At 49.8% G+C, this 13,142-nt stretch overlaps 1 protein-coding gene across 1 annotated transcript in view; it reads left to right on the top strand.

Moving 5' to 3' along the window:
• WDR97 (WD repeat domain 97) overlaps window positions 1-12,489 on the top strand; it is a 29,265-nt gene extending 16,776 nt beyond the window's left edge. The window contains 12 exon segments of the mRNA XM_033156176.1: window positions 872-997; window positions 2,489-2,692; window positions 3,703-3,824; window positions 4,411-4,570; window positions 5,967-6,038; window positions 6,450-6,557; window positions 6,655-6,783; window positions 7,395-7,481; window positions 8,732-8,800; window positions 9,094-9,257; window positions 10,230-10,291; window positions 12,220-12,489. Of these exon segments, the coding sequence (XP_033012067.1) occupies window positions 872-997; window positions 2,489-2,692; window positions 3,703-3,824; window positions 4,411-4,570; window positions 5,967-6,038; window positions 6,450-6,557; window positions 6,655-6,783; window positions 7,395-7,481; window positions 8,732-8,800; window positions 9,094-9,257; window positions 10,230-10,291; window positions 12,220-12,422 (1,506 nt within the window). The 3' untranslated portion in view covers window positions 12,423-12,489.
• The last annotated feature ends 653 nt before the right edge of the window (window positions 12,490-13,142 follow it).

Raw genomic sequence — 13,142 nt, 5'->3', positions numbered from 1 at the left:
TGGCGATGTGGATTAAATAAAGCAAATTTCATACATATCTGGATTTGTTCTCAAATACAAATTCTGGAAATTGGTTCAGGCTATTCTATCTATTTCCATATAGTTAAAACTATGGTTCTCCCAGTAGTGATGTATGGAAGTGAGAGCAGGACCATAAAGAAGGGTGATCACCGAAGAATGGATGCTTTTGAATTCTGGTGCTGGAGGAGACTCTTGAGAGTCCCATGGGCTGCAAGAAGATCAAACCTATCCATTCGGAAGGAAATCAGCCCCGAGTGCTCACTGGAAGGACAGATCCTGAAGCTGAGGCTCCAGTACTTTGGCCACCTCATGAGAAGAGAAGACTCCCTGGAAAAGACCCTGATGTTGGGAAAGATGGAGGGCACAAGGAGAAGGGGATGACAGAGGACGAGATGGTTGGATAGTGTTCTCAAAGCGACCAACATGAGTCTGACCAAACTGCGGGAGGCAGTGGAAGACAGGAGTGCCTGGCGTGCTCTGGTCCATGGGGTCGCGAAGAGTCGGACACGACTGAACGATTGAACAACAACAAATTATATCTATTAGGATATCAAATACCATTGGGGGGGAAAACATTTCTACTAAATATTATCTAAAATATGTTATTCCAGAAAATGATCGAGAAACTGTGTTTAACCTTATAATTGCTGCTAAGATATAAATAGCTAAAAATTGTGGGGAAGCAATATACTGTATCTGCCTATATCTGAATGGATTGAGAAAATTTGGTCTGTGGTAACTATGATTAATTTATTAGAAAGAATGCATATTAACCACTCTAATGGGTTTATGGGGAAATTGGCATTTTTGGTGGAACGCTGGAAAAAACGGCTCCTCCTCTTTATTCCAGAGGGATCTTCCTGAGATCTTCCTGACGCAGCTGGATGAATCTCAATACCCAGAGCAGAAGAAAGAGCCTCCCTTCTTTGTCTGGCCGTTCTTGGACATGCTGTGGTTCCAAGACCTTTTTCCTGAGGTGAGAGGCTGAAGGGCAACGAGGATCTGGAGACCATCACTAAGGGCCAAGAAGGGCCAGGGAGTCCTGCTGCCCACAGGACCTTCTCCCTGCCACATCCCTTCTATATTTGGGGCTCTGCTTGTGACAGGCCTGGAAGACAAATGGCAACAGGCCTGCAACCACAGGCTGATCCTAGCCTGGAAACGACTTTGCTGTCCAACTATGATCTGAAGCAGGGGTAGGCAACCTAAGGCCCGTGGGCCAGATGTGGCCCAATCGTCTTCTCAATCCGGCCCACAGGGAATCAGCATGTTTTTACATGAGTAGAATGTGTCCTTTTATTTAAAATGCATCTCTGGGTTATTTGTGGGGCATAGGAATTGGTTCATTTCCCCCCCCCCAAAAAATATAGTCCAGCCCACCACATGGTCTGAGGGACGGTGGACTGGCCCAAGGGCTGAAAAAGGTTGCTGACCCCTGATAAGGGATCTCTAAACCCAACTGGCAAGGACCCCTCCCTTAAGCTCTGGAAAGGTCGAATGACAAAGAGCTTTAGATTTGTGTTTTGAAAGCCCAGAGGATGCAGAGCATAACAATTGATTGTGTGTGTCAGTGAGAGAGAGAGAATGCTTAACAGCCATGCCACGTATCACATGGGGAATAATTTTAACGAAAGACTCCAAATTCCTGTGTAAACCAGTGAAGTCAAATATCAAAGTATAAAGAATTTTATTTGGGAAATGTGAGGGGAGAGAAGCAAAGAAAAGGGAAGGGTGACAATATTTCACTTACAGAAGATGTATAACTGAGCTAGTTGCGTTTCACCTGCTTGAGTAGAGTCTTGGGTTTCGGAGGATGTGCAGAGTCCCGTGCAGAAGAGAGATTCAGAGAGAGGGAGCACCTTTCCTTTCCTCTTAGGATGGTTCTGAGGAGACAGAGGAGGTTGAGGGGATGCCTCACCTTCGTGGGAATTGGAGACCGTAATGGCGATGGGCGGTGGTTGTCTGGGTCAGTGTAAAGAGAAGCCCCACCTCTGATGCCAGGGGTCCCAATGGCCAGCCAGAAGGGTATTCAGAGGCTGTTTCCGCCTCCATAGTTATTCCTACACCCCCATTGCAAAAGAACTAGCCAGTAAAACTAACATTAGAGGGAAGGGCTGTTACTCATTGGTAGAGCATTTGCTGCAACAGACCCCTAGAGAGAGAAGATTAGCTCTGCGCACATTTTATCTCTTATCAGGAGGGTGAGAGTGTGGTATGAATGATTCCTCTGGGGCAGCGTGTGGGTCTGTGGCAGGCTTTGTGCACCTTTCTTTTGGGTAAGTTGGCCTCCTGCAGCTCCTGCGACCATTTCTTTTGCTCTTTCAAGACCCGGCAGGCTCTTGTTGTCCTCCCGGAGGAAGGGGGAGGCGCATCAGCTCAGAGGCGCTCCTAGAACTGTAGAGTTGGGGGGGACCCCGGGGTCGTCTGTCCAAGCCCCCGCAAGGCAGCTTCCCTTCCCTCTCACCAGGGCTTTCCGCCGGATATGACCTTGAATGAGTTCTTGACGAAGCTGATGGCAACATTGGTTGCCTCCAGAGACTTTGGCCAAAAGGCAGAGCTGGTTGCAGCCATCGCGAGCCTGAAGGACGAGATGGGGAATCGGATGAGAGAGCTGGTCTGCAGCACCTTTATCCAGGTGTTGAACAAGAGGGACGACATGCCCTCCATCCGGGTGAGGGTCGCTCTGGGCTCCTTGCTTTGTGCTGCTGCCATGCAGATCTTGTCTCGCATCTTCTGCTAGAGCAGGGTGGCCAACTCCCAAGAGACTGTGATCTAGTCACAGTTTAAAAAGTGGCAGTGATCTACCCCCTTTTTGGGGGTTCAGGTCAAAGTTGTTGAGTTTTTTTCAGGGAGGAGGTAAAATGTTGAGCTTTTCTTTAGGGGAGCCACAGTTGTCCAGCTTCTTTGTGGGGAGCCAATGATCTACCAGTGATCTACTACAGATGTCCAGTGATCTACCTGTTGGACATGCCTGTGCTAGAGGAACACACACGCGAGCATGTGTGGAGGGCTGCCCTTCCACTATCCCCAGCCGCTGGCTGAAGTTTCTGGTCTTCATAACTGAGCTCCTCCCCACTGGGTCTTAGGCCCAAGGGGGTCTTTTGAAGGGGTGGGAAATGTTTTTGAAGCAAAGCAATAAGGGGAGGAACGGGAGCCAGCGGCTGCAGATGTCGTTCCTTAAGACGGTTCTTTCCTTCTGGTGGAAACTGCATTTTCCCAGGAGAGAAAAGATACTGTGTGCAAAAGGCAGCTCTTCCCACAGCCAGAAAGTCCCCAGTGTGGTGAGTGCCAGATGGAATCAATGTGCCCCCCTTCACCCCACCAGAGAGGGAGGCCCCCTGGCTGTCAATAGATTTCAACTTCCCTGCTGGCCAGACCCAGGAGTGACTTGCAGGGCCATGGAATGGTAGCGTTGGAGGGGACCCCAGAGGTCATTCAGCCCAACCCCCTGCAATTCAGGAATGCCGTACCCCAGGGCAGCTGCTTTGCATATCCAAGACATCCCCACACACCCAGGTTCCAACCTCATCATCATCTCCAGATTAGGGAGTTTGGAAGAGACCTCTTTCTCTCTTCCTCTCTTTGCCGAAGCCCGTGGAGAGCCACTGCCAGGCTGACCCCTGGCTTTGTGGGCTCCTGGGACTGCCTGCCAAGATGCCCTTGTCTTCTCTCACATTCCAGGAAAGGAAGCATCGGAAGTTCATCCTGGGCACCTTGCGGGCCCTCGTGAAGATGGACAAGGACAACCAGGACCTGATGGTGGAGCTCATGACCTTTTACCTGCAGGCTTACACCCCGGACAAGTAAGGGCCTGGGGGGGGGGGTCACTGGTAGGAGCCTTAAGGGGGGCAAGGGAAACGAAGGGCTTCAGGACAGTTTGTCAAAGTAGCCAGCTACTCTGGCTGACTCGATCTTGCTCGCTCTCTCAATAAGCAATCCTTTTTAAAAGATTTTACTGCAAGGGTTCTGTTGAAGTTTTGTTTAAAGGGAAGGATTCCACCACTGCAGAAAGCCTGAGAGACACATGCCACAGGTGAATTGATTTCAACCCAGCTTCTCTTACCCGCATGGATTTGAAATCAGGTTTTAGGACCACGTAGATTTCCAAATTGCCCGCCCAAATCTGTTTCCCCATGTTTGCCTTCGGTTAGCAAGTTACAGGCAGCAGTGGCCACCCCGTTCTGTCCTTGCCTAGATGCACATTCTCAAAGAGCCCAGCAACCGGCAGGAGAGAAGGGGTGTTTAAAGAACATTGCTCTGGCAGGTATTTTATGGCTCAGGTCAGCAAATAAGTACACCTTGTGGTGGAGTGGAAGGTGTAGGTCTGGCCATGTGGGTGCAAGTCCCCCGGCTTGCAGCGTGAGTCCACCTGCCTCTTTCTCCTTTCAGGGTCACTATTCACAATCTGATGCAGGAGGTGGGGCTCCAGGACCCCCATAGCTATTTCACCAAGGAGCTGAGCTCCTGGCCGGTGGAGGCGAGCGACGCCAAAGAGTCAGTGCGAGGAACCTGCGACCGGTGGCTGGGAGGGAAGATGCAGGAGCTCAAGGTGCCTCTTCCCCCTTCTCTCTTCCTTCACCTTGCTCCAGGACCACCCCCCCCAACCGCTACTGAATCTGTCAAACTCCACAACCAAGAGCCAGGCTAAAATCTGCAATGCACCATTCTCTAGTGGCTCTTTCTCTAGCGTGTCCGGGAGGAGTCGGGGTCTGTTCTCATGCAGGTGCAGCTCAGAGTGTGAGGTTCCCTCCTCCAGGAAGAAACCAGCCATTTGCCAATGAAGATCCCCAACCATCGGCTTCCCCACTTTAGTTTTATGGGTCGCTAGAATAATCTCACTTCGTCAGAGAGGAAGGCCAGGGCTTTCAGCCCAGTGACCAGGGGTTGGGAACCTCAGGCCCAGGGGCCAAATATGGCCCCCTCAGGCCTCTCTATCTGGCCCTTGGGAGCTATGACTTCCTTGAGTGATTTAGCCAGGCTGGAATTGTGATCTTGAACTGCGGCAACGACTCTTGCAGAGGGGTGTGATTGTGTGCGTAGACGCCAGTATATTGGACAAGGGGGATTTTTATGTTCATTGCTCTGCCTACAGCAGGCATGGCCAAACTTGGCCCTCCAGCTGTTTTGGGACTAGAATTCCCATCATCCCTGACCACTGGTCCTGTTAGATAGGGATGATGGGAGTTACAGTCCCCAAACAGCTGGAGGGCCAGGTTTGGCCATGCCTGGCCTACAGGCATCAACTGGATTCCAACCTCAGCAGCCAGGAGCCCAATCTATAGCACCAGAATCCAGTCCAAATGTCAGGGAGAATCGATCATTAGGAGAATATGGTTGATGGGAGAAATGTAACTCACCTGCGCCAGCCTATAGATGCTCCACCTAAACTACCTCTAATCTGGCAGCATTTTAAGCAGGGATGACTCACCTCCCCCCCCCCAAATATTTTTATGCCCCCTCCAATTTACCATTTAAAACCCCCTGACTCCTCCTGTGGATCCCTTGCTGAGATGCTATGACACCAAAAGCTTTTAGTGACACCCCAAATGTGCTTTTTTAAAATAAAAAAGCTTAATCGTTTCCTGAGAAAAATTAACTAAAAGGCATTTTTCACTGACTATTTCTATAGATCATCTGCTAGGAAACTGCAACACCAAAAGTTTTTTATTTGGTGGGCCCCAAAGGCCTCACCCGAAACTTGTCACTTAAGAATATACATATTACGGGGTCAATGTGTCCCTCTGCCAACGAATGACTCAGGGACTTCTGCTTTTGAAAACTGCCTCCAGCTCAGCCAAACGAAGACCACCAGTGGGGGCCTGGGGTGGGGTGGGTCCCAGGCCACTTTCTTGCACAGTGAAGGGACCTGCCCTTTGGGCAACGAAGCTTCAGCAAACTCTTTTCTCCACACTGGAAGCGGCACCTGACGGTTCTCTTTCTCCCAGGAGCACAGAGCTCAGCTTTTGGAGCAGAAGTTTCCGTCCGGAAGGGGGTTTTACTTTAAACCTTTCCAGAAGGTAAGAAGTCTTGTGCGCCCAGCCTGGTCTTTGCTGCTTATTGATTGTGGGAAGGAGGAAGGGTGAGGGCGGTCCTCCTCTTCCTCCTCCTCCTCCTTTGCACCTCTCAGCTTAGCTCCCTTGTCCTCCCCCCCCCCCACCCAGGGGGTCTCCATCCTTCAGAGTCCCCCAGCTCATCCAGGTTTTTTAAATTTTCTACTCCGCCTTGTTTATCGATACTCCAGGCAATTACAAAGAAAGCAAATGAAATCCATTGCAATAGCTATCAATAAAGATGTCTGAAAATTATATATAATTTACATATGAACTGAAATTTAATAATCCCTTGCCTATCTAGCCACAGTGGTCGAAACGCACGCTAAGCGATTTCAAAGCTGGGCCCTGACTCACCTGTTGTCCTCCTTGTTCCAGCAGAAGAGACGCTCCACCATGGAGACGGAGAGCAAGATGTCCTCCCCGGAAAGCTACCAAGAGGTGAGGAGGCTTACAGAGGAAGCTTGTGAAGCCAGCCCAGGTTGGGTGTTCCTTCCAGGCACCTGTCCAAAACCTCTGGAGGATGCCAGGCTGGCCAAAAGCTAACCCTCCAACCTTGGTACATGTTCTCTGTCTGACCCAGGAGCAGAGCAGCTCTAGTGTGGACCAAGAGAGGCGGCTGGAGGGGAAATACCGGTATTCCCCTGAGAGCTACATAGAGGTAAGGTCTGCTGAAGAATCCCCTGAGAGTGAGGGGCTGTCCCTGTGCCGGGTAAGGAGGGGCCTCTTCTTCCTCTGTGATTCTTGCGTTGCAGGGGGTTGGACTAGATGATCCCTGGGAACATTCTTTGGATCACATTTCTTTTCCTTCCAGGGGTTTGCCTGCTTCTGTGAGACCAGATCTTTTAAATTTTATTCTTACATTTTCTGTTCCTTGCTGAAACTCTGGGTGGCTTGTGGGAGGGAGAGAGAGAATGCTCAATCCAGTGGTGGCTGGTTCTCATGGAGACTGGTGGGGCAGAAGGCAGGGAGCCCCACAGCAGGTGGCCCCAGAGCCAGTGCCCAGCCCGCCCTCCCCTCCCCTGCTGAGTTCTATACAGCGAACCCCCAGACTAAGGAGCAGGAGGAATCTTGACAGCCAAGGCACCCCAGGAAAGAGGGCAGGTGGGGGTAGTTTGGGGACAGTGCCCCCACGTCACCCTCCTGGGTCACCCTCCACTCAACCACAGTGCGTATCGGACAAAAGACATGAATCCAAATATCCTAAAAAGACAGGCTGAAACATCTAATCCTTTCCCCTGGCCTCCCACAAAAGCTGATAGCTGTCATACTGCAACTATTTAACTGCAAAGTGAGTCTCTCGTTGGCGTGTGTCGATTGCAGGTGGGAAAAGACCTGGGGGAGAAGGAGCTGGCAGAGAGGAGATCCATTGTGGAGGAGAAGAGGGCGTGGAAGCCAGAGAGTCCACAGGTAAGGAAAGTCCCCTTTGAGCTCTTCACTCCTTGAGCTTCGAGATGCCACAGGACTTTTTGTTCCTTTGAGCAGCCAAAATTCCCTTTGTTGTCTAACAAAAGGTACCTGCTAGAAACATTCCCTCTAATAGTGAACTTGGATGGTTGAGTATCTGTCATTTTTTATAAAAATAAAAATAAAATTATTGAGTTTTAGATAATTCTATACATATAAAACAAAACCATTTCAAACATTAAAGTACAAGCAAAATAAAAAAATCTTTCCAGTAGCACCTTAGAGACCAACTGAGTTTGTTCTTGGTATGAGCTTTCGTGTGCATGCACACTTCTTCGGAACAAACCTTAAAGTACAAGGTTCTTTCGAACCTTCAGACCTCCTTCCCTCCCTCCATCGGTTCCATATTTAAATTTTGGTTTAACTGCATTTTTTTACCAAAATCAGGAAGATAAAGTATTTTCTAAAGATTGGAGTAAATTTGTAATTTATTTAAAAGACCACTGTAAACAGTTAAAATCTTTGGCAGGGATGTAATGACATGTGTAATGTTCAATTATTTATGGTAATTATGATTTTGTAATAGATGGATAAGGGTAAGAGTATCTCTCACTGTTAATGAGGCGGCCAATGCTGGCGCTGGTGTGCTTTGAATAGATTTTATAGAGAGAGTTTTAATTTTATTAATGTTGAATTGTTTCTAGTGGTTGCTTTTCTATGTTTTCAGCTGTTCTTATTTAATCTGTAGGCCACCTTCTATTATATATAAATAACAGAAATAATAAATGAAAAGAGATCTTCCATAAATAAGACAGAGTGAGGCTTGGAGAAAACTTGCAAGGCTTCTGGTCTAAGTTGTCTGAAACCCTGAACATGAGCAATGCATTCAGAGACTGGTTAATTAATTAATTAATTAATTAATAATTTATACCCCGCCCATCTGGCTGGGTTTCCCCAGCCACTCTGGACGGCTTCCAACAAAAGATTAAAAACAGAATAAAACATCAGTCATAAAGAGGGCTGCCTTCAGATGTCTTCTAAACATCAGATAGTTGTTTATCTCCCTGACATCTGATGGGAGGGCGTTTCACAGGGTGGGTGCCACCACCAAGAAGGCCCTCTGCCTGGTTCCCTATAACTGGAGATATCCTATCCTGCCATGGTTTTTTGTTGCTGTTTTTTTTGCTTGTACTGCATGTGTCATAAATATTTGCCCAACTGGACTCTGACTGGTGCGTTTTCCTTTGACTTAGGAGCCAGAGGGTAGTGCTGTCACGGACGATGCAGAGCAGCCAGAAACGGAGGAGTCAGGAAGCCTGGAGGTGAGGCCACCACTTCAGAAAGTCCCTTGTTGGTGGAGTGGAAAGGGGAGATTCCCCTGTCCCCAGACTCAGGTTCCCACCATTCGGCCCCTCCATCTGCTTCTTCCTCCTCCCGTGCCAGAGGCCTGCCAGCCCTAGCCAGGCTCAGGACACAGCAGCCCAGAGACTAGACCCCTCTGGAGAGGAAGCACAAGAGTCCCGATGCTTCCTGTCCACGCCAAAGTCCCTTGCTCCCTGCTGGGGCGATGGAAGTGGCCACGCGAGGGACTCTCAGGGCTGCTCTCTTTTTGCAGGCGGAGGCAGCTCAGTTTTGGATGGAGCCCGTCCTTGCCATCGATGCCATCCATTTCTTTGCCAAAAAGCAGCTGGAGAAGGAGCTGGAGGAGGTGAAGCAGATGGTCTCTTCTTCGCTAATCTCTCCCAAGGACACCGTCATGGCCTTGCCTCCCATTAAGAAGTAAGCGGGGGCTGTTACACAGGGTGGGTGGGTGGGGAGGACACTTTAGGAAGCCCAGGCAAATGCATGGCTTTTCTGGGTGGATGCTCTTTCCAGGTGGGGCTGTTGCTACTGCCTCCCACCCCATATAATGACTGCACAATGACTACTTGCTAGATCTGCAACGCTGAGAATTCGCACCAGGGCTCCACGCGGCAGATCAGTTCCCCCGAGCTTGGCAGAATGAGTCTGTCGGTCCTCCCCACAGATTTCTTGGGGTGTGTGTGTGTGTGTGCAGGGCTGGGGGTCCTGTGTGGCCCTCCAGAGGTTGCTGGACTCCAGCTTCCCCAGCTAGCAGGGCTATGAGTAAGGGATGGTGATGGGAGTTGGATTGATTGCTGGACTGATTGCTTCTGTCGACAGGTGTCTTTTGTACAGGTACTGTAACGAGCTGGGATTACAGGTAAGACCTCTCCCATTCAGCAGGTGCTTCTAATCTCAGCTCCTTACATACAGTGAAGATACCAGGTAGCCTGACATCTGGCTGGTTGAGAGGGGATCAAATACTTCTTTCACTCATTATAATGCACATCTATCTCTTTTGTCTTCTGGGTTTCTGGGGGTTTTTCTGTTTTGTTCTGTCTCTCACAGCTACAATAAACCTACCATTAAAATTATGCACTGGTCATTTCTTCGTCAGAGGGCAAACGGGCAAATTTAGCAGGGGATCAAATACTTCCCCCCCTCACTGTACAAGGATCCAACAACCCTGGAACTTTGGGGGGAGGGCGTTTCCCTCTCTCTGCAACACAGTCTAGGCCAGGGTCACGGCTGCTTCTCCCATGTATGGTGTCCTCCTAAAAAGGCAGAGGGTGAGCCCGGCCTCACCTCCGCATGCTCCCCGCACAGCCCATCACATGCTGCGTGTGGGTGCGAGTGCCATTTCCGTGGACTCCTGCTGCTCTTGGTAAACCCGTGCCCTTGTTGTGACAGGAAGCGCGCCATCCTGCGCCTCGGAGAAACCAACGCCATGTTGAGGAAGAGAATACCTGAGCGTAAGTAGCCCCATTGCCTTGACCTGTGGCTTGTATCTGCTTGCCCCTAAACAGGCGTGAATGGGGCTGGATGGCACTGGGGGCAAATGCTCTGTCGCCCCCCCCCCCGACCCTCCCCACCCTTCCTCCTGCAGCAGGGGAAACTAAGGCTAGTCCTTCAGTTTGACCCCCGATTACTTTCTGTGACGACAATTGATGTGTGTGGCTTGAAAAGATTTATTTCAGTCTTTGCTTGTTAGGATGTTTATCCTCTGCCTTTTTTGTCTCTAAAACAAGACTGGCAGATCAAGGGCCAGGTGAAGGAGATGAACAGACACGTCTTGGTATGTGCCAGCTGCTGGCACCATCTTGCCAGTTTTGGCACTTGCACTTAGTTAGATGCCCAGGCTTGGCCTTTTTAAAAACAACTGGCTGCCATTCAGGGCCATCCTAATCCCAGCGAGTTTTCTGCTTTGGAGACTCTTCTGTGGCAGCTCTGCACACACCTGGCAGATTAATCCCACAATCCCTCCTAGGTGCCTAGCCTTGGGCAAGAAGAAGGAGTCCAGTGTATCCTGGGGTGTCACTGGCTGGAAAGCATTTTTTTTTGGGGGGGGGGGAATTTCTACCCAGAAGGGATTTGCTGTGTGTCCCACACCCAGTGAGCGAGCCAATATTCCTGTCTGCACAAAGTGGAAAGGTGAAGGTTTTCATAGAACGGAGGTAAATATTTTGAATATTGTTGCACACCATCCGAATCTCTGGGCGGCATGAAATTCCAGGTACTTTCCCAGGGTTTGTTTCCTTTGGAATGCAGGGCAGCAGAGACTGCAGTGGCTTTAGGATCTGTTGCTGATGTGTACACCACCTGAGCCTGCGATGGAGGAGTTCACAACATTAACACCCCAAGAGGGTCTTGCTTTCCCCATAGACACAGCCCCGGATTCCAACAGAAATCAGGCAGATCTTTGTCTCTCAGCTGCTCAACCTGCAGCCTGCCAGCTTCCATCTTCCAGCCTGAAAAAGCAAATTGCAACTCTGGCCCTTGTCTTTCCAACTACAAGCAAGCTGAGGGAGGGGGCCCACCCATTTGGTTTCTGGCACAGAGCCACTTCTTTTGTTACCTTAATGCCCCATACGGAGAGGGCCATTACCTCACTGGGAAGCTAGCCTGGCTATTCCAGGAGCTGAAACTGTGCTGCATCCAGGCATTAGAAGGGGGCCCAGCCCATAACACTATCATCACCCGCTAATCCAAGCAAGACATAGGGATGCTGGTCCAGGATTTTGGATGAGGGGGCTCCTCTCCATTTGGGGTGCTCCTAGGACCTCGGAGCAAAGTTGGCCAGGAGTGCTTGAGCACAGCTGTGGTTTGTGCACCTGATGCAACCTGTCCTGCAGAAGGCACACCTGTCCACTCACACATGCCGTCATGATCACATCTAGGTTGGTTTGGTTCATGGTCCTGCTTCTAAAAATGTTTAGCATCTCAGAACGCTGTGACCAGGCTCCTCTTGGGAGCTCAAGATGTGGATTATTTTACTCCAGCGTTCTTCTGTCTACATTAGCTGCTAGTTCATATCCAAGCACAATTCAAAGCGCTGGCTAGACTGACATTAGAATTTTATGGCTACTCTGCTCCTTTATCTTCTTTGATCCAATTGTATTGTTTTTTTATTGGATTTACACAATTTCTTATATTTTTATGAGCTGCTTTGTAGGTCTTTTAAAAAAGCAGTTACATAAATATTTAAATAAAATAGATGCCAGAACATTGAGCTGTTGTTGAAAGCAGAAGTACAGTGGCTGGTTGAAAAACGGACAGCTGAGTTGTTTCCCAGCTGATCTCTGCCGGATTAGTCAGGGGCGAAGAGGGAAACTGGAGGCCAGAGGCTTCTTCCATGCCCAACGGCCTTCCTCTTCCTCTTTGTTATCTCCTTCAAACACAGGCTTCTATTGCCCGTACATCTTCCCGCGCTATCTCATGAAGGGGTTTGCGCCCTTTGTGAAACTTCCCCTGCCGAGAATCAACTTGGAACCGTTCCCACCCATTCTGAAGAGGCCGCCATCACCAAAGTCATTCACCGCCATGCAGCAGTTGGTGCGGAAGTATTTCATCCCCAAGTCTTCGTATGCCGACAACTACCCTTGAAGGCTTCCTGCGTGGAGGAGACACCTGAAGTTCCACCCGAGAGGGGAAATTCCTTCAGGCTGGGAATAGCTGGAGGGCTGCCCAGCTTCTGGTGCCCCAGCCAGGCAGGTGGCAGCGATGGGAGGCCGGCCGGCCGCCCGCCACAGATGCATTGAGACAAAATGAAAAGTCAATAAAAGCAAACCCAAGGTCACCCAAAACCTCTATTGTCTGGTCATGTTTTTTGTAGTTTCCTACTCATTTTCAAATTGTGATGGGCAGCTCCCACCCTGGGTATTGCCCGGCTTAGGAATCATACATGGTTCTGTTATCAGGAAGGATTGTTTGTTTGGCGATCCAGGGAGGTGGCATTTTCCAGCACGCTTGAACTTTTGCTTAATGCGCAGGACGCAGAAGGGTCCAGCTTCACACCCCGTTGTGTAACTTGTGCAAGGCAGCGGTGCCAGAAAACTGTACTCTGCAGCAGCACAGCAGGCTAAGCAAAGTCCACCACCACTACGGACTGCCTCCGAAATAACCGCAAAACTTTGCCAGGAGTAAGGAGAAAGGCAGTTGGATTCTCCACGGTGCCAGGCAGGTCAGAAGGAACAAGCCAAGCCAAACTAGCCGATTCTGGCATTGCAGGGGGTTGGACTAGATGGCCCTGAGAATCCCTTCAAACTCTACAAGGCGGATTTGCTGCTGGTGACATGAGCTGGTTTGAACCCGGGGCCGCCTCTG

This window comes from Lacerta agilis, chromosome 7 (genome assembly GCF_009819535.1).
Source record: "Lacerta agilis isolate rLacAgi1 chromosome 7, rLacAgi1.pri, whole genome shotgun sequence".
Classification (NCBI taxonomy): domain Eukaryota; kingdom Metazoa; phylum Chordata; class Lepidosauria; order Squamata; family Lacertidae; genus Lacerta; species Lacerta agilis.
The sequence above is the reverse complement of the archived record's forward strand: the minus strand, read 5'-3'. Positions and strand labels throughout refer to the sequence as shown.